Source organism: Geotrypetes seraphini, chromosome 2 (assembly GCF_902459505.1).
Source record: "Geotrypetes seraphini chromosome 2, aGeoSer1.1, whole genome shotgun sequence".
NCBI classification, from domain to species: domain Eukaryota; kingdom Metazoa; phylum Chordata; class Amphibia; order Gymnophiona; family Dermophiidae; genus Geotrypetes; species Geotrypetes seraphini.
This window is the reverse complement of record NC_047085.1, coordinates 308,585,423-308,606,500: the sequence shown is the minus strand read 5'-3', so window position 1 is coordinate 308,606,500 and position 21,078 is coordinate 308,585,423. Positions and strand designations below refer to the sequence as shown.

The window sequence follows — 21,078 nt, the reverse complement described above, 5'->3', positions numbered from 1 at the left end:
GCTCTCTAAACAGTATGCTTTATCACCAGGGGATAAGACTTACTGTTGAGGCACCTCTAGAAAAATGTTGGGGAGGTGGAGGAAAGGGGGGGGGGAAGGACGCAGCTCGCCACCCTACAGGTTTGACCCAAACAGGGTCCACCCAAGCTCAGTACGGCGACAAAAAGTCCTAAATAAATTCCAACAGCCCTACCAAGGGAGATGGGTACAGCTCACCACACCTGCTGGAGACTGAGAGAAGACTGAAGTAATTAGGGAGGGGTCACATGACATGTACAGTTCCAAAGTTTTGTCTCAGTCTCCATCTGCTGGTCATGATGAGCTATAACCCGCTTGTAAGATTAACCTATGCCAGTCTGGTTGCTAAAGAACAGAGAATGGTGAGAGAGGGTAGGTGAGTTTAGGTGGAAAGATAAGAAGTTCATTTTTAGCCATATTCAGTTTGAGATGGCGGTGAGACATCCAAGTGTCAATGTCAGACAGGCAGGCTGAGATTCGGGCCTGAACTCCTGTAGAGCTATCTGGTGTGGAGAGGTAGATCTGAGAGTCATCAGCACAGATGTGATATTGAAAACCATGAAAGGAGATCAGTGCACCAAGAAAGCGGGTATATACAGAAAAGAGGAGAGTGCCCAGGACAGGGCCTTGGGGTACATCAATAGAGGAGGCAGTGGCGGAGGATCCACCATAATATACACTGAATGTACGATGGGAAAGATAGGAAGAAAACCAGGAGAGAACAGAACCCTGGAATCCCAGTCAGGACAACATGTCGAGAAGGAGGTGGCGATCAACAGTATCGAAGGCAGCAGACAGATTAAGAAGAATGAGGATAGAGTAGAGTCCATTGGATCTGGCCAGGAACAGGTTGTTAGTGACTTTAGCAAGGGCAGTTTCTGTAGAGTGGAGAGGGCGAAAGCCCGATTGAAGTGGATCAAGAATATTATGAGAAGAAAGGAAGTCCAGGCAACGGCGGTGAACAGCACGTTCGAGTAGTTTGGATAGGAAGGAGAGGAGGGAGATAGGGCGATAGTTGGATGGGGATGTAGGGTCTGATGAGGGCTTTTTGAGGAGGGGTGTAACTACAGCATGTTTGAAGACATCAGGAACTGTAGCAGTGGAGAGTGAAAGGTTGAGGATGTGACAGATGGGAGTGATGGATCCGAGTAGGCGGGTAGGAATCGGATCAGAGAAACAGGTGGTGAGTTTGGAGGAAGAGAGAAGGTAAGCAGTTTCATCTTCTGTGACCTCAAACTAAATAAGAACAAAACCAAATTCCTTTCGCTAGAACCGTCAACTGACCCATACTACATAGAAACATAGAAGATTATGGCAGAAAAGGGCCATAGCCCATCAAGTCTGCCCACTCTAATGAGCCACCCCCCTTGATTTTACCCCCCTAGAGATCCCACATGTGTATCCCATTTCCTTTTAAAATCTGGCACGCTGCTGGCCTCAATCACCTGAAGTGGAAGTTCATTCCAATGATCAACCACCCTTTCGGTGAAGAAGAACTTCCTGGTGTCGCCATGAAATTTCCCACCCCTGATTTTCAGCGGATGCCCTCTTGTGGCCGAGGGACCTTTAAGAAAGAAAATTTCATCCTCCACCTCAATACGGCCCGTGATATATTTAAATGTCTCTCTACATTCCTCGAGTGAGTATAGCTGCAATTTATTCAGCCTTTCCTCATACGGGAGATCTTTGAGTCCCGAGACCATCCTGGTGGCCATTCGTTGAACCGACTCAACTCTCAGCACATCTTTTTGGTAATGTGGCCTCCAGAATTGTACACAATATTCCAGAGGAGGCCTCACCATGGATCTGTACAACGGCATTATAACTTCGGGCTTCCGGCTAATAAAACTTCTACGGATACAACCCATCATTTGTCTTGCCTTTGATGAAGCCTTCTCCACTTGATTGGCAGTCTTCATGTCTTCACTAATGATCACCCCCAAATCACGTTCTGCCTTGGTCCTATCTAAGGTCTCACCATTTAGTGTGTAAGTTCTGCACGGATTCCTGCTGCCAAGGTGCATGACCTTACATTTTTTAGCATTGAAGCTTAGCTGCCAAGTCGAGGACCAATGTTCCAATAGAAGTAGGTCCTGTGTCATATTGTCTGGCAAAGCGCTCTTACTTACTATGTTGCATAGTTTGGCGTCATCGGCGAATAATGTGATTTTACCCTGAAGCCCCTGAGTCAGATCTCCTACAAATATGTTGAAGAGGACCGGGCCCAAGACCGAGCCCTGCGGCACTCCACTGATCACCTCTGACGTTTCTGAAGGGGTACCGTTCACCACCACTCTCTGAAGTCTACCGTTTAGCCAATCATTGACCCATGCAGTTAATGTTTCTCCCAGTCCCACTGATTTCATCTTGCTCAATAGTCTGCGGTGTGGGATGCTATCAAAAGCTTTACTAAAGTCCAAGTACACAACGTCTAGGGACTCCCCCACATCCAGTTTCCTTGTTATCCAGTCAAAGAAACTAATTAGATTGGATTGGCAGGACCTGCCCTTGGTAAATCCATGTTGGCGGGGATCCCATAGATTTTTCTCGTCCAGGATCGTATCTAATTTATACTTAATTAGTGTTCCCATGAGTTTACTCACTATGGATGTGAGACTCACCGGTCTGTGTCCTGCAGCCCTTTTTGTGGAATGGGATTACATTGGCTGTTTTCCAGTCCAAGGGGACTCTCCCCGTACTCAAGGAAAGATTGAAGAGCACGGATAACGGCTTTTCCAGGACATCACACAGCTCTCTAAGCACCCTGGGGTGTAGATTGTCCGGTCCCATGGCTTTGTTCACTTTGAGTCTTGATAGTTCACAGTAGACGCTGCTGGGAGTAAACTCGAAATTCCAGAACGGGTCTTACAGTAGATAACTCAGACTTTCCACTAGAACTACAATCCTGAATCTTAGAAGCAGAAATTGATAAACACCTATACTTATATGTAAACCGCTTTGAATGTGGCTGTGTATCTACAAAAAAGTGGTATACAAGTCCCTATCCCCATTATCCAAGAAGAGCCAGTACAATCAATAATAAAACAATCTTTCCTTGTGATGAGAAAACTAAGATCCATCAGAAAATACTTCGAAACAGAGGCTTTCCGAATCTTAGTGCAATCCCTGATCCTATCTCAATTAGACTATTGTAATGGAACACTAGTTCTTTGCTTTAAAACGCTGCTATCACATCTACAACTAGTTCAAAATGGAAATCAGAACACCTATAGCCCTACTATATGGCTGCCCATAACCGCAAGGATCAAGTTTAAATTAGGCATCATTGCCTTTAAAATCCTGACAGGCAACTCCTCCTGCTACCTAACAGAGTTGGCCATCCTACTCCAGGGCGCCTCCAACCGATATTCCAACAGAAATCCTTTTCCAATTAAAATTCCCATCATTCAATAATATAAAGTCTACCAGGCAAATTACCTTATTCATCCAATATCAATTAGCAAAATTATAGAACCAACTACCATTTACACTACAATCTTGTGATCACTATCTCAGATTCAGAAAACTTTTAAAAGCATTTCTATACCAAGACAGGGAGCTAACCCTGAAGTAACTGAAATGTAATTGTAAAAACCCATTTCTAAACTGTGCAATGCAACTCCTGGGACATAATGATGTGCCAATGACAACCTACTTTAACTTGTAACTCTGCATTTGTAACAATGACCAGTATTTCTGATTTGCACTATGCCAATTAGGTTCAAATCAACTTACAATATAAGGGATTATAGAATATATAAGCTACAGTATTAGAGGGAAGTAACCTTGAAAGAGATTTGGGTGTACTGGTGGATACAACAATGAAGTCAACGGCGCAATGCGCAGCAGCCGTGAAGAAGGCAAACAGAATGTTGGGTATTATTAAAAATGGTATTACGACCAGAACAAAAGAAGTCATCCTGCCGTTGTATCGGGCAATGGTGCGCCCGCACCTGGAGTACTGTGTTCAGTATTGGTCACCGCATCTTAAGAAGGATATGGCAATAATTGAGAGGGTCCAGAGGAGAGCGACACGAATGATTAAGGGCATGGAAAACCTTTCATACACTGAAAGATTGGAGAAGCTGGAGCTCTTCTCCCTGGAAAAGCGGAGACTCAGAGGAGACATGATAGAGACCTACAAGATCATGAAGGGCATAGAGAAAGTGGAGAGAGACAGGTTCTTCAAACTTTCAAAACATAAAAGAACAAGAGGGCATTCGGAAAAATTAGAAGGGGATAGATTCAAAACAAATGCTAGGAAGTTTTTCTTTACTCAGCGGGTGGTGGACACCTGGAATGCGCTTCCAGAGGATGTAATAGGGCAGAGTAAGGTACTGGGGTTTAAGAAAGGATTGGACAATTTCCTGTTGGAAAAGGGGATAGAGGGGTATAGATAGAGGATTATTACGCAGGTTCTGGACCTGTTGGGCCGCCGCGTGAGCGGACTGCTGGGCACGATGGACCTCAGGTCTGACCCGGCAGAGGCATTGCTTATGTGCTTATTATATTATAGCAATTTGAAGAGAACCAAGTTTTGACTGGAGTAATGAAGAAAGGAGAAATTGAGGTTCCATGACTGTACTAGTATAACAACACTTCAGTTAAGTATGAGATTTAGTAATAATAGGTATATTGAATTGTCTATAGTGTGCATGTTCTCAAAGAAGAGAGTTTGTAATTTTTATTTGGAATCTGTTATAGAATGTTTCCATCCTAACGTCAGTCGGGAGGTTGTTCCAGGTCTTGGTACCAAGATAAGTGAAAAGCAAGTCGAATATGCATTTGGAAGATGGGATGAGTAGTTAAAGCGATTTCAGTTTTCTGGTAGACGTTGGCCAGCAATTAACGAATAAGTTTATAAGTGGCTCTGCTGTTTTTGGAAATAGAATTTAAAACATTATACATGATAGTTTGAGGTTATACGAGTTGCCAGTGTAAGTTCTTATAGTAAGGTGAGATGGAGTCAAATTTTTTGAGTTTGACTATTAGTCTGATCGCTGTGTTTTGTATCATCTGTAGTTTGTTCAGGAGTGTGGAGTTTATACCCACATAGAGGGAGTTGCAGTAATCCAGTTATGTTGTGAGTTTTGTATTTCTTTTTATTCTTTGTGGCATTACTTAAGGTGGGTATTTGATTGGAAATAGGGGGCAGAATATCAATTAGGAGTTATCTTGTGTGTGGGGAGTTTATCCACTGTTTGGGTCTTCTATGTTTGGTCCAGCGAATTGGGATAGTATTGTTTGTCATATGTTGGGCATCCTCTAAGTTAGTAAGGCTAAATAGAAAGATTATTAGCAGGCAGAGACAATTCATTTTATTTACAGTTGAGGAGTTTCTGTGTGAGCTGAGCTGTATTGATAGCTCTAGATTCTTAGCGACGTTGAATGTTTTGGTTTATAGGTCGCTGTTATAAATTCACTGCACACAGAAGCGTGCCTTTGGATTGCACCTTAGGTGATGCACCACCTAAACAAGTATTGCGGTGCCCCCAATTTCCCATGCCGGGTCCTTCCAAAGTCCTGGGCTGAGGTCGGGTCGGGTTCAGCTCAGATGGCGAGGAGCTGCCCTAGCGATCTCCCAGTTCACCTCTGCTGTGTCCTCTAGTGAGGGGAAGGGGTGGGCAGAGCAGAGTGATTACCCTGTGTCCCCCTGAAGGTGCAGGCCTCACCGATTCCCCACTCCAAAACGGTGTTTTCCATGTTAGCTGTTTAATGTAGGAATTAATTTGGGCTAACAATTAAGAGCTGGATTCAGTAAATGGTGCTCAATATTCGATGTCAGAAAAAAATTGGTAATGAACAATATTCTATAACCAGGTGTTCCAGGATCAGCACCCTTTATAGATTAGTTTTGGGATCTGCACCCAACTTTTGGCATGAGGAATTACACAACTAAAACCAGTGTAAAAACTGACATGCAAATTGGGAGCAGATATGCACTATTTTATAACACTGTGCACATTTTAAGGCAGGGGTGTCAAAGTCCCTCCTTGAGGGCCGCAATCCAGTCAGGTTTTCAGGATTTCCCCAATGAATATGCATGAGATCTATTAGCATACAATGAAAGCAGTGCATACAAATAGATCTCATGCATGTTCATTGGGGAAATCCTGAAAACCCAACTGGATTGCGGCCCTCAAGTAGGGACTTTGACACCCCTGTTTTAAGGGAATGCCCCTAATCCACCTGTGCCTCTCCCGTGGCCATGTCCTCTTTGCAAATCCATACAGAAACACGTAGGTGTTATACTATAAATGGGTGTACAAGCGTATTTTTGTGTGGATTTGACATTTATCCTGTGTCTACATCTTGCATCCGTTAGAATGATTTTCTGCACCACAAGTAGTACCTAACATTCAGTACCATATATAAAATCCCCCCCTAAATGTCTGCATTAACTGTAAGCTTGTGGTAATTCTTGCATTAATCAGCTAATGCTGCTTAGTAAATAGCCCCCTTGATGTGCTCTGAAGATGTGAAACCTAGCAACTCTTTGCAAAACTCACCTCAAAGGTACCAGCCTTCAACAGATTGACCTGGTCATGTTGCGAGAGCTCTTTGAATCCTGGAACACGCTTCGCAAACTCAACTACTTCTTTCACTGCCGGCGTGAAACTCATAGAAAACTCTTCCCAGATCTGCTGCCCTGATTTGCTGGGGTCCATGTAAGGAGACAGGCTCATGGGGCACACCTGGTAACAGGCCAAGAGCATAAACACTGTAAGCATCACACACTGCATTAGTCATTCACAAACTCAAACACAAGAAAGATGTGAGAACTGAAAATGCACAGAATTAAAAATCATCACTATCTACAGAAAGCAAGTTACTGGAATCGTGGTAAAAACAAACATACCTTTCTCCAGAGGAAAATCTGTATCCAGCATGATTTCTATATATATATTAAAATTCTTAAATTATTTTTGAAAGCTAGTTCTCATATTCATAATGTACTAGTATGCTCTGCCTATATTTTTCACAGCTTAAACCTCAGCTTTCAGGCTCTGTACTTTGTCCCCCAGTTTTAAACTTTTGGACTAAGACAAGATCATTAACTATAAAAGAATCTGAGAAGTATATCTGAATAAAAGACAATACTGTGAGCTCCTTCAAGACAGCCAAAGAGCAGTGAAGTGAGAAGCCTACAAGGCAGCATGCCATCAGGAAACAGACCTCTTGGGATAGCAAATTCCAGAGAGGACACCAGCCACAAGAAACGTCAGGTAGCCACGTACAGATACATATTTACATATCAAGCACTAGGACACAGCCTGACCTAGAGCTACAAAAAATGGTCAGAAAACTTACATATGGCCACAGAAAATAAACAGCAGTTGGATGTTGACTTTCATCTCTATTCTACTGTATTTCATTACACTGAAGTTCCTAAATGACTTTTGAAAGCAAATCATGTGTCTCTGCTGCTATCTAAGCAAATAGATATCTGTATTTCTTCCTACTTTGTCGCCTTGATTTTGGTTTTATGCTCAAACATATTAAATTTCACTACATCAGGGTTGCTACAAACTTTTTTAAAAAGTTAAGGGAGGGTCAGTGACAAAAATAGAATAAGCAAACATTTAACCTAGTACTGAAACCCTTTCCGTTTTGAAAGACAGTTTGCTGCAGCCTGAAGAATCAGTCAGTGGAGCCACTAGAACGTCTCTAAGTTCCTTCAGCACCCTCGGATGTACATCATCCGACCCCCATCGCTTTGTCTGCCTTTAATTTAGCTAGCTCCATTGACTGACTTGTTGGGCCGTCGGCCCTTTTCTGCCGTCATATTCTATGTTTCTATGTTTATGTCTGAAGTAGTATACCTTGCACTGGCTGGAGAAGATATCGAGGGCCAGAAACAATAAAAAGAGCATATCCTAGTCTGTTTCTAAGGGAAAAAAAAGTATTGGTATTGTATGCCTGGCCCTAAAAAAGTAAAATCCCACATCCTTGCTAAATCCTTCAGAACACATGTACCGTAAATCAATCTTTTTTTTATATATATACCAATGCCTCAATGCTTGTGCATAAAGATCTGTTTAAATGACCAAAATACTGATATATATATGCATGTGTGCACATAATGCATGTAAATACCAATATTCTGGTTACATGCTATTCCACAGAAAAGCACCTACACCGGGTGGTAGAGGACTGGCAGACCCTGAATGATTTTCAGAGGGTTATGTTCGTGAGGAGCTAGCTAAATTAAAGGCAGACAAAGCGATGGGGTCGGATGATGTACATCCGAGGGTGCTGAAGGAACTTAGGGAAGTTCTAGTGGCTCCACTGACTGACTTTTTCACTGCTTCTCTAGAGTCGGGAGTGGTACCGGAGAACTGGAAAAGGGCGGATGTGGTCCCTCTACACAAAAGTGGAAGTAAGACTGACCTGTAAGACTGACTTCTGTAGTAAGCAAATTAATGGAAACGTTTTAAAAAACAGAGATTGGTGAAGTCTGTGGAGTCCGGTCGATTACAGGATCAGAGGCAACACGGATTCACTAGAGGTAGTTCTTGTTAGACAAATCTGATCAATTTCTTTGACTGGGTGACCAGAGAATTGGGTAGAAGAAGTGCACTAGATGTGGTGTATTTAGATTTTAGAAAAGCCTTTGATAGTGTTCCACATAAACATCTAATAAATAAACAGAGTGCCCTTGAGATGGGCCCCAAAGTGACAAGCTGGGTCAAGAACTGGTTGAGTGGAAGCGACAGAGGGTAGTGATCAATGGAGATCGCTCTGATGAAAGGGATGTTACCAGTGGTGTGCCTCAAGGTTCTGTTCTCGGGCCTGTTCTTTTTAACATTTTTATAAGCGATATTGCTGAAGGGCTGTCAAGTAAGATTTGCCTCTTGGCAAATGATACCAAAATCTGCAATAGAGTAGAAACCCTGGATGGTGTGAACAACATGAAGAAAGACTTAAGTAAAGCTTGAAGAATGGTCTGAAATTTGGCATCTAAAATTTAATGCTAAGAAATGGTTCATGCATTTGGGCTGCAAAAACCCAAAGGACTGGTACAGGGTGAAAAACCTATGTGCACGACAAAGAGCGGGACTTTGGTGTGATTGTATGTGATGATGTGGAGAGTGATGAGGAGAAAGCAAATGTGCTAAACAAATACTTCTGTTCTGTGTTCACAGAAGAAAATCCTGGAGAAGGACTGAGATTGTCTGGCAAAGTTACACGAGAAAATGGAGTAGATTCTGCGCCATTCACGGAGGAGAGTGTTTATGAGCAACTTGAAAAACTGAAGGTGGACAAAGCAATGGGACCAGACGGGATCCATCCCAGGATACTAAGGGAACTCAGAGAGGTTCTGGCGAGTCCTATTAAAGACTTGTTCAACAAATTTCTGGAGACGGGAGTGATTCCTGAGGATTGGAGGAGAGCGGATGTGGTCTCTATTCATAAAAGTGGTCACAGGGATGAAGCAGGAAACTACAGGCCGGTGAGCCTCACTTCAGTTGTTGGAAAAATAATGGAAGTGTTGCTGAAAGAAAGGATAGCGTACTTCCTTGAATCTAATGGGTTACAGGATCCGAGGCAACATGGCTTTACAAAAGGTAAATCGTGCCAAACGAACCTTATTGAATTTTTTGATTTGGTGACCAGAGAGTTGGATCGAGGACATATGCTAGATGTAATTTACTTTGATTTCAGCAAAGCCTTTGATACAGTTCCTCATAGGAGGCTGTTGAACAAAGTTGAAGGGCTGAAGTTAGGACCCAAAGTGGTGAACTGGGTCAGAAACTGGCTGTCGGACAGACACCAGAGGGTGGTGGTTAATGGAAGTCGCTCGAAGGAAGGAAAGGTGAGTAGTGGAGTCCCTCAGGGTTCGGTGCTGAGACCAATCCTGTTCAATATGTTTGTGAGTGACATTGCTGAAGGGTTAGAAGGAAAAGTGTGCCTTTTTGCAGATGATACCAAGATTTGTAACAGAGTAGACACCGAAGAGGGAGTGGAAAATATGAAAAAGGATCTGCAAAAGTTAGAAGATTGGTCTAATGCCTGGCAACTAAAATTCAATGCAAAGAAATGCAGAGTAATGCATTTGGGGATTAATAATAGGAAGGAACCGTATATGCTGGGAGGAGAGAAGCTAATATGCACGGACGGGGAGAGGGACCTTGGGGTGATAGTGTCCAAAGATCTAAAGGCGAAAAAACAGTGTGACAAGGCAGTGGCTGCTGCCAGAAGGATCCTGGGCTCTATAAAGAGAGGCGTACCCAGTAGAAGGAAGAAGGTGTTGATGCCCCTGTACAGGTCATTGATAAGGCCCCACTTGGAGTATTGTGTTCAGTTTTGGAGACTGTATCTGGCAAAGGACGCAAGAAGACTTGAGGCGGGCCAGAGGAGGGCGACGAAAATGATAGGAGGCTTGCGCCAGAAGACGTATGAGGAGAGACTGGAAGCCCTGAATATGTATACCCTAGAGAAAAGGAGAGACAGGGGAGATATGATTCAGACGTTCAAATACTTGAAGGGTATTAACATAGAACAAAATCTTTTCCAGAGAAAGGAAAATGGTAAAAACAGAGGACATAATTTGAGGTTGAGGGGTGGTAGATTCAGGAACAATGTTAGGAAATTCTACTTTACGGAGAGGGTAGTGGATGCCTGGAATGCGCTCCCGAGAGAGGTGATGGTGAGTAAAACTGTGACTGAGTTCAAAGAAGCGTGGGATGAACACAGAGGATTTAGAATCAGAAAATAATATTAAATATTGAACTAAGGCCAGTACTGGGCAGACTTGCACAGTCTGTGTCTGTATATGGCCGTTTGGTGGAGGATGGGCTGGGGAGGGCTTCAATGGCTGGGAGGGTGTTGATGGGCTGGAGTAAGTCTTAACAGATTTCGGCAGTTGGAACCCAAGCACAGTACAGGGTAAAGCTTTGGATGGATTCTTGCCCAGAAATAGCTAAGAAGAAAAAAATTTAAAAATTTAAATTGAATCAGGTTGGGCAGACTGGATGGACCATTCGGGTCTTTATCTGCCGTCATCTACTATGTTACTATGATCTTAAGGTGTCCAAACAGGTTGAAAAGGTGATGGTGAAAGCTAGAAGGATGCTAGGGTGCACAAGGAGTGGTATGACCAGTAGGAAAAAAGGAGGTATTGATGCCCCTGTATAAGACTCTGGTGAGACCTCATTTAGAATATTGTGTATAATTCTGGAGACCTTCAAAAAGATATAAAAAGGATGGAGTCAGTCCAGAGGAAGACTACTAAAATGGTCCGTGGTCTTTGTCATAAGGCGTATGGGGACAGACTTAAAGATCTCAATATGTTTACTTTAGACTAGAGGAAAGGCAGGAGAGGGGAAATATGTTAGAGACGTTTAAATACCTATGTGACGTAAATACGCATGAGTGGAGTCTCTTTCATTTGAAAGGAAGCTCTGGAATGAGAGGGCATAGGATGAAGTTAAGAGATGATAGGTTCAGGAGTAATCTAAGGAAATACTTTTTTACAGAAAGGTGATAGATGCATGGAACAGTATCCCAGAAGAAGTGGTTGAGACAGAGGCTGTGTCTGAATTCAAGAAGGTGTGGGATAGGTGTATGGGATATGTATGTGGGATCTCTGAAAGAGAGTAAGAGATAATGGTTACTGCAGATGGACAGACTGGATGGGCCATTTGGCCTTTATCTGCCATCATGTTTCTGTTTCTATGGTGGTGCATAGTTTGAAGATGGACAGAGCACAGGTGGAATAGACATCTATATACATAAATTACAGATTACTATAAATTTACCCATTTATTTTAGCAATTCAGATGTGAGCATTTGTATCAACTCTATGGCTGGTGTAAAGTGTTTACACCTATTTACTAGGCATAAGAACATAAGAATTGCCACTGCTGGGACAGATCAGTGGTCCATCGTGCCCAGCAGTCCGCTCACGCGGCAGCCCTTAGGTCAAAGACCAGTGCCCTAACTGAGACTAGCCTTACCTGCATACGTTCTGGTTCAGCAGGAACTTGCCCAACTTTGTCTTGAAACCCTGAAGGGTGTTTTTTCCGTATGACAGACTCCGGAAGAGCGTTCCAGTTTTCTACCACTCTCTGGGTGAAGAAGAACTTCCTTACGTTTGTATGGAATCTATCCCCTTTCAACTTTAGAGAGTGCCCTCTTGTTATCCCTACCTTGGAGAGGGTGAACAATCTGTCCTTATCTACTAAGTCTATTCCCTTCAGTACCATGTATTTTATCTGTTATGCTAGTATTTTATAAACTCTGGGAGTGCATGAGAGAGAGGATTTGCATTTAGGGGAGGTAGTAGGCATGCATATCTTGCTTATGTATATTCATTAGGAGTATCCTGAAAACTTGACCCATTGGTAGCCCTTGAGGACTATGAGTGAAGACCAAGGTCATACAGGAAAGTAAGCACCTACTTTTCTTTATAAAGTAAGAGCCATATAGGCACCTTCTAAGCACCTAAATATATGCACATCATTATAGAATTGCCCTTCACATGTGTGTTTACAGGCAGTCTCCATTTTACGAACTTCCGACTATTAGTTGCATTTTTAGGAGACCATGCATATTCATTATAGTCTCCTAAAAATTCAATTGATTACATGTGCCTCCAGCAGAGGGTTGAGAAACACAGTCCGGGCAAATTCTCTCCCTGAAAACCAGGAAAAGCTTTTTCTAATTAACATGAAGCAGTAAAAATAGTGTCACTGTACCAGATGCATTCTCCCTCCCGTGCCTTGTGAGCAGGTACTTATGGTCTTATTTGGCAACATAACATTGATCAGGCTTCTTCCACACGTTCTGCGTATATAGCCACTGTGAAAGTTCTCACTGTGGTGGTTTGTGGGAAGCACAGTGTTCCCATTCAGATATCCTTTACATTGCCCAGCAAGATGCTGCTGAATCGTGCTGCTAGGATGCTGGTTGCCACCGAGTGTGCTGGGCCCACAGCCAGTGGCATGATACTGGTGCTCTGTGCCCCTTGCACATTGTTCCTCACTCTGTGACTGTGCAGCTGGGGGGTCAGATGGTTCCTGGTTGTACATAAAGGTGTCCCTCTGAGCTCTGGTCAAGGTACCAAGGACATCTTCTTTGGCACTGTCAGAGGATGGAGGATTGAGAGAAGGTGGTGGTGGTGGGGTAGGAACCTTGTAGTTTTCTGTCTCTTGGAGCCCTAGTAGTTCCTGAAGAGGCTGATGTTGTGGGGGCTCACTGTCTGGTATGTGGTCACTGAACTGGCTACTCATCATTGTATTCATGGCAGCCTGCATCTCCAGAAGCATCCTCTGTTTTTCACGTTTTGGTATGCGGCCAAAGCGAACAGCTGGTGAGGAAAGAAAACAAATATGTAGAACAGGACCAAAGTACATCACATGAAATAGACAACAAAAAAGCACCAAGGACCATCCAGATTAGGGACATTCAAATGAAATTTATTGCTGGTCCTTGGTGCTTTTTGTCGTCTACGAAAAAAGAAAACATGACAGCTTAGGCATAATAAACCCAGCTACCTGTATTTGATTTTCAGAAAAAAATATAAAATCCAAAATTACAAGTCTGTTGACAAAACTAATTCATATAGGAGAGGAGACCTCAAGTGTCTGCTCTATCAGATCAACTGCAGCAAACACTGTGCTAACTTCATGGACCTGATGAACCCAGTTTATCTTTAGGGGATTGAAAAGAGAAAGAATGCAAATTAGTGTGCAGAAACTGGTAGTACAGCTATATCAGGCTTCCAAGAAATCTGGTTTAAGTTAAACAGAGTGACAATGGTTAGAACCCTTACATTAATCAGGGAGTGGCTGGATGTACAAGAAACGATCCCAGTAGTTTTGGTAACTCTCTGGATTGTTTCAAGCTAATATAAAAAAGGGGGCCGTGGGTTTTTAAGAATTAAAAAGGAAGACAATATAAAAAAGCTAATATAAAAAAAGGGGGCATGGGATTTTAAGAATTAAAAAGGAAGACAATGCCTGGGACAGCTTCACAGTAGAAGTGGTAGAGGCCAACACTAACAAAAATAATTAACCTCCTTGGGACAGATGCAGCGAACAGGGCTAGAAATACAGAAGGTCAACATTTAGACACCAATTAGCTGATTAACAATAACTTGGCAAGTTATCTTTATCCAGATATTTAGAAAGAAATTCCAGTTAGGGTGTTTTGAAAACCCACATTTCAGTTAAACAGACAGCTTTATCCAAATAGGTTTAGGACAGCTATTTTTTCAACCAGAACTAACCATATATTTGCACTCCCCAAAATCACCTCTGACCCTTGCAATACTTAACCAGTTAATTTGAAGAACATGATAGGTTTAACCAATCTGCAGGCCCAAATTTGTAAAACTTTAGAAGATTTATCTGATTAAACTCTTCAAGTTAACCAAATAAATCTCTAGTTGATAAAAATATAAAAATCAATGACCCATCCAGCACTCTCAGTTGTTTTCCTCCCTACCTTACTTGGTGTAGATTAGAAAGCACAGTTACTTACTGTAACAGTTGTTATCCAGGGATAGCAGGCAGATATTCTCACATATGGGTGACGTCATCCCAGAGCCCGGATGTGGACAGCCTTGCAAGCAGACTTGCTTGTAAAATTTTAAGAAAGTTTGCAACTGCCACACTGCGCATGCGCGAGTGCCTTCCAGTCTGATGTAGGGCGTGCGTCTCCTCAGCGTCTCCTCAGTTCAGATAGCTAGCTAAGAAGCCAACCAGGAGAGGTGAGTGGGTTGTGAGAATAGCTGCCTGCTGTCCCTGGATAACACCTGTTATGGTAAGTAACTGTGCTTTATCCCAGGACAAGCAGAAGCATATTCTCACATGTGGGTGACCTCCAAGCTAACCAAAATGGGATGGTGGGAGTGTTGGCAATTTAAGAGAATAAATTTTGTAAAACTGCCTGGCCAAAATGGCCATCCCGTCTGGAAAAAGAATCCAGACAATAATGAGAGGTGAAAGTACGAACTGAGGACCAAGTGGCAGCTTTGCAGATTTCCTCAATAGGAGTAGATCTAAGGAAAGTTACTGATGGCTCTGACTTTATGGGCTGTGACTTGACCCTTTAGATGCAGTCCAGCCTGAGCATAGGAGAAAGAGATGCAAGCAGCCATCCAGTTGGAGATGGTGCGCTTGGAAATTGGATGTCCCAACTTGTTTGGATCGAAGGAGACAAAAATTTGAGGAGCAAATCTGTGTGGCTTACTATGTTGCAAGTAGAAAGCCAAAGCACGCTTACAGTACAGAGTATGAACAACTGTTTCTCCAGGATGAGAATGAGGCTTTGGAAAAATCACTGGAAGTACAATGGATTGGTTGAGATGAAATTCTGAAACCACTTTAGGTAAGAATTTAGGATGAGTACGGAGGACCACCTTGTCATGATGGAATACTGTGAAAGGTGGGTCCGCTACTAAAGCTTGTAGCTTACTGACTCTGCGAGCAGACATGAGAGCAATGAGAAAAACCACTTTCCAAGTGAGATATTTGAGATGAGCTGTAGCCATTGGTTCAAAGGGAGGCTTCATCAATTGAGCAAGAACAACACTGAGATCCCAAACCACTGGAGGCAGTTTGAGAGGTGGCTTGACATTGAAAAGTCCTTTCATAAATCTGGAAACCACAGGATGAGTAGAAAGGGGTTTCCCTTCTATAGGCTAATGGAAAGCAGCAATTGCACTGAGATGAACTTGAAAAGATGTGGATTTGAGGCCTGACTGAGACAAATGCAACAGGTAATCCAAAACTGAAGACAAGGAGGTGACTGAGGCTCCTTGTGATGAATAGTGCACCAAGCAGAAAATCTAGTGTATTTCTGGTTGTAACATTGTCTAGTGGTAGGCTTCCTGGAAGCTTCTAAAATGTCCTTGACAGATTGAGAAAACTGTAGAGTGGCACTTAGGTCAGGTGTAGAGACTGCAGGTTGGGATTAAGTAGAGACCCCTGACTCTGTGTAAGCAGAGAGGGAAACACTGGTAGAAGTAGTGGCTCCCTGTTGCTGAGTTGAAGCAGAAGGGAGAACCACGGTTGTCTGGGCCACCAAGGAACTATCAGAATCATGGTGGCAGGTTTATATTTGACGAGTGTCTTGAGAATGGGAGGAAATGTATATAGAAACTGATTCGTCCATTCCAGAAGAAAAACATCTGTCTCGAGGCGATGAGGAGAGTATATCCTGGAGCAGAATTGAGGCAGTTTGTTGTTGTGAGGAGACGCAAATAGATCTATCTGAGGAGTCCCCCCACTGAGAAAAAATGGAACAGAGAGGCGAGGAATTGAGTGTCCATTCATGAGGTTGCAGAAGATGATTCAATTTGTCTGCCAGACAGTTTTTCTCTCCTTGAATATAGATTGTTGTTAGAAAGGCGTTGTGAAGAATTGCCCAGCTCCACACCTTTTGAGATTCCTGGCAGAGAGGGAGAGATCCTGTGTCCCCCTGCTTGTTGACGCAGTACATGGCGACTTGATTGTCTGTCCGAATGAGGACTACTTGATCATGGAGAAGATGCTGAAAAGCCTTGAGAGCATTGAAGATCACTCTGAGTTTTAACTGATTTATGTGACACTGACTTAGTGGACCAATGGCCTTGCGTTCAGAGACCATTAAAATGAGCCACCCAAGCATAGGTCGAGGAATCTGTCGTGAGGACCTTCTGATGAGGAGGCGTTTGAAACAGTAAACCTCTGGAGAGATTGGAAGAGAGCATCCACCAGTGGAGAGACTGTCTCAACGAAGGAGTCACTGTAATATGCTGAGAGAGTGGGTCTAAAGCCTGTGCCCACTGAGATGCCAGGGTCCATTGAGGAATTCTGAGGTTAAGTCTGGCAGAAGTCACGTGAACTGTAGAGATCATAGTAACATAGTAGATGATGGCAGATAAAGACCCGAATGGTCCATCCAGTCTGCCCAACCTGATTCAATTTAAAATATATATATTTTTTTTCTTCTTAGCTATTTCTGGGCAAGAATCCAAAGCTTTACCCGGTACTATGCTTGGGTTCCACCTGCCGAAATCTCTGTTAAGACTTACTCCAGCCCATCTACACCCTCCCAGCCATTGAAGCCCTCCCCTGCCCATCCTCTACCAAACGGCCATACACAGACACAGACCGTGCAAGTCTGCCCAGTAACTGGCCTTAGTTCAATATTTAATATTATTTTCTGATTCTAAATCTTCTGTGTTCATCCCACGCTTCTTTGAACTCAGTCACAGTTTTACTCTCCACCACCTCTCTCGGGAGCGCATTCCAGGCATCCACTACCCTCTCCGTAAAGTAGAATTTCCTAACATTGCCCCTGAATCTACCACCCCTCAACCTCAAATTATGTCCTCTGGTTTTACCATTTTTCTTTCTCTGGAAAAGATTTTGTTCTACATTAATACCCTTTAAGTATTTGAACGTCTGAATCATATCTCCCCTGTCTCTCCTTTCCTCTAGGGTATACATATTCAGGGCTTCCAGTCTCTCCTCATACGTCTTCTGGCGCAAGCCTCCTATCATTTTCGTCGCCCTCCTCTGGACCGCCTCAAGTCTTCTTACGTCTTTCGCCAGATATGGTCTCCAAAACTGAACACAATACTCCAAGTGGGGCCTCACCAATGACCTGTACAGGGGCATCAACACCTTCTTCCTTCTACTGACTACGCCTCTCTTTATACAGCCCAGAATCCTTCTGGCAGCAGCCACTGCCTTGTCACACTGTTTTTTCGCCTTTAGATCTTCAGACACTATCACCCCAAGGTCCCTCTCCCCGTCCGTGCATATCAGCTTCATGTGACCTAGGAGAACCATTATGTGTCTGGCTGAAAGTGAAGTGAGGGATGACACTTTGTGGCAAAGTTGAATGAGAGCATCCTGACGCTGCTGAGGAAGGAATGCTCTGAGTTGCTTAGTATCAAGTACAGCTCCAATTAACTGTAGAGTCTGAGAGGGGTGTAGTTGGGATTTGGGGAAGTTGATTTCGAACCCCAAGATTTGGAGGAACCAAGTAGTTGGTTGGGTTGCTACAATAACCCCTTGAGATGTTGAATCCTTGATTAGACAGTCTTTCAGGTATGGAAAAACCTGAAGACCATGGTTTCGCAGAGCTGCTGCTAACACTACTAGGCACTTGGTGAAGACCGTAGGAGATGATGCCAGGGCGAAGGGTAGCACTCTTTATTGAAAATGATGATTTCCCACCCAAAATTTGAGGAACTTGCAAGAGGCTGGATGAATGGGAATGTGAGTATAAGCCTCTTTGAGATCCAAAGAGCATAAAGCATAGTTACTTACCGTAACAGGTGTTATCTACATGTGGGTGACGTCATCCACGGAGCCCTGATTGGAACACTCTTGCAAACAAACTTGCTTGAAGATCTTCAAGCTTGCGAGTGTACCGCACATGCGCGTGTGCCTTTCCGCCCTAACTAGGGGGCGCGTCTCCTCAGCGTGGCCTCAGTTCAGATAGCTAGCAAAGAAGCCAACCTCGGGGAGGTGGGTGGGTTGCGACAATATCTGCCTGCTGTCCCTGGATAACACCTGTTACGGTAAGTAATTGTGCTTTATCCCAGGACAAGCAGGCAGAATATTCTCTACATGTGGGTGACCTCCAAGCTAACTAAAAAGGGATGGAGGGAGAGTTGGCAATATAGGAGAACAGAGTACGCAAAACTGACTGGCAAAACTGGCCTTCCCGTCTGGAAAAGGGATCCAGACAGTAGAGAGAGGTGAAGATATGAACCGAGGACCAAGCGGCAGCCATGTAGATTTCCTCAATAGGAGTTGATATGAGGAAAGCAACAGACGCCGCCATCACTCCGACCAGGCGCCTCGGGACTCGGCACTGCAGAGGGAGACCAGCCCGAGCGCAGCAGAAAGAGATACAAGCAGCCAACCCGCTGGAGATTGTTTGCTTAGAAACAGGACGCCCCAACTAAGGGGAGCAAAAAGATATGAAAAGATGAGGAGCAGGCCGATGAGCATGAGGGCGTTGCAAGTAGGAAGCCAACGCACGCACACAGCCCAGCATAAGAAGCGCCACTTCTCCAGGATGAGAATGAGGCGCAGGAAAAAACCAGGAAGAACGACATATTGGTCGAGGTGAAAATCCGAACCCACCGTAGGGAAGAAACACAGGAGAGAAACGGAGGACCATCACATCAAGATGGAAAACAAGGAAAGGTGGGTCCGCAACCAAAGCTTGCAGCTCACTAACCCTGCTAGCAGACGTGAGCGCAACAAGAAAACCTTCCAAATGAGACACCTCAAATGAGCCCGAATGATTGGCTCAAAGGGAGGCTATATCAAACTGAAGAAAAGCAGCAAAGGCACTGAGGTGGACTCGAATAGATGTTGATTTGAGACAAGTCCCAGATCAGTGCAGCAGGAAATCCAGTACAGACAAGGAGGCAGATTGCAGCTCCCTGCGAGGCGTAGCACACCAAGAAGAAAAGCTAGTCCACCCGTGAGTGTAAACCCACCTAGTGGACCGGTCCCGGGAAGCCTCAGTCAAGGCACGAAGCCCCAGTCGAGGTCGAGGCACAAAGTCCCATCCCGAAAGGTGGCACCATACAAATGAAACTGGTAATGATGGTGCAGCAGTGCGCTCCATAGAGGGCAACCTCAAGGATGAGTATTCCCTATTAAAGGAGGCACACTTTGAAAGTCTCGTAGAGGCTGGCACGACTGCACTCGATGCCTGGAACGCCTGAGACTCAGCTGGAGGCTATACTGAGGTAGCGTACCTAGGAAGGAAAGAAGAGACTTACCCGAGGATGGTACCTCACGAGGCACAGCAAACGAAAGTCACAAGGGATCGAGGCCAAGTCGGGTGAAGTCAAATGAAGCAAAAAGGCCTGGCCACTCTACTCACACGAAGTGAGCCCGGTGAGAGGCCAGGAGAGAAAGAAAAACACAGCCGCAGCCAAACTAGGACTAGCGGCAGGGCCGAAGCCCAAGCCAGGCCCGCAGGAGGAAAACCAGCAGGAACATAACAAATCTGTTTTTTTTTTGTCTGTATGTATTTTTTGGTTTAATAAAAAGATGCGCCGCACAGCAACTTAAAGAAAATAAAGAAAGCCGCGGTGCGAGAAGGCAAGTAGGAAAATGGCAGAGCTGTAGAACAGGGCTTCTTGGCTTCACGGAAAAACAAGAACTGAGGCCACGCTGAGGAGACGCGCCCCCTAGTTAGGGTGGGAAGGCACACGAACATGCGCGGTACACTCGCAAGCTTGAAGATCTTCAAGCAAGTTTGCTTGCGAGAGTGTTCCGATCGGGGCTCTGTGGATGACGTCACCCACATGTAGAGAATATGCTGCCTGCTTGTCCTAGGATAACCAATCGTTCTGATCTAGGAGGGGATACAAGGATGCCAGAGACAGCATCCGAAATTTCTCTCTGACAAGAAATTTGTTGAGTGCTCTGAGATCCAAAATAGGTCACAGATTCCCCATCTTTTTCGGAACTAGGAAGTAACAGGAATAAAACCCCCCTGCTCTGCTGTTCCAGAGAACTTTCTCGATGGCATGGAGACAGAGCAGAGCTTGAGCTTCCTGAAGAAGGGTGGTCTGGGAAGGATTGGAAGGCTACTCTCTTGGAGGAAGATCTGGAGGGATCTGGATGAAATGAAGAGAGTAACCTTCCTTGATGGTGGAGAGGACCCAGAGGTCGGATGTAATGGAGTTCCCATCGATGGTAATAGAGATGGAGACGGCCCCCTATGGGAAGAGGAGAGGACAGAGACAGAACTATTGAGGTTATGCTCTGTGTTAGATGGTCAAAAAGACTGAGAGGCCTTGGGTGCAGAAGGAGTCCGAGTTGTTTGCCGACGTTGTTGCTGCTGTTGTTGTTGTTTCTTAGGAGGCGGACTTGAATAAGGAGTTGCCTTCTGAGGAAATCGCCTCTGGTAGGATAGAACAGGTCTAAAACCTTTGGTAGTGGCAGGCTTTGGCTTGATGATGAAAGCAAAGGACTTCTCATTTTCAGATAAACGCTTGGTAGCTGCCTCAATAAGAGTCATCAAACAAGTCATTGCCCTGGCATTGGATGTTAGCCAGGTGATCTTGGAGAATTGGATTCATGTCCA

At 44.2% G+C, this 21,078-nt stretch overlaps 1 protein-coding gene across 2 annotated transcripts in view; it reads right to left on the bottom strand.

The window, feature by feature from the left end:
* NR1D2 (nuclear receptor subfamily 1 group D member 2) overlaps positions 1-21,078 on the bottom strand; it is a 94,218-nt gene that overhangs the window by 35,021 nt on the left and 38,119 nt on the right. For both annotated transcript variants that reach the window (XM_033929954.1, XM_033929955.1), the window contains 2 exons: positions 12,720-13,330; positions 6,528-6,713 (listed from right to left, as the gene is read on the bottom strand). In XM_033929954.1, coding sequence (XP_033785845.1) covers positions 6,528-6,713; positions 12,720-13,330 — 797 coding nt within the window. The remainder of the gene's footprint in view (positions 1-6,527; positions 6,714-12,719; positions 13,331-21,078) is intronic.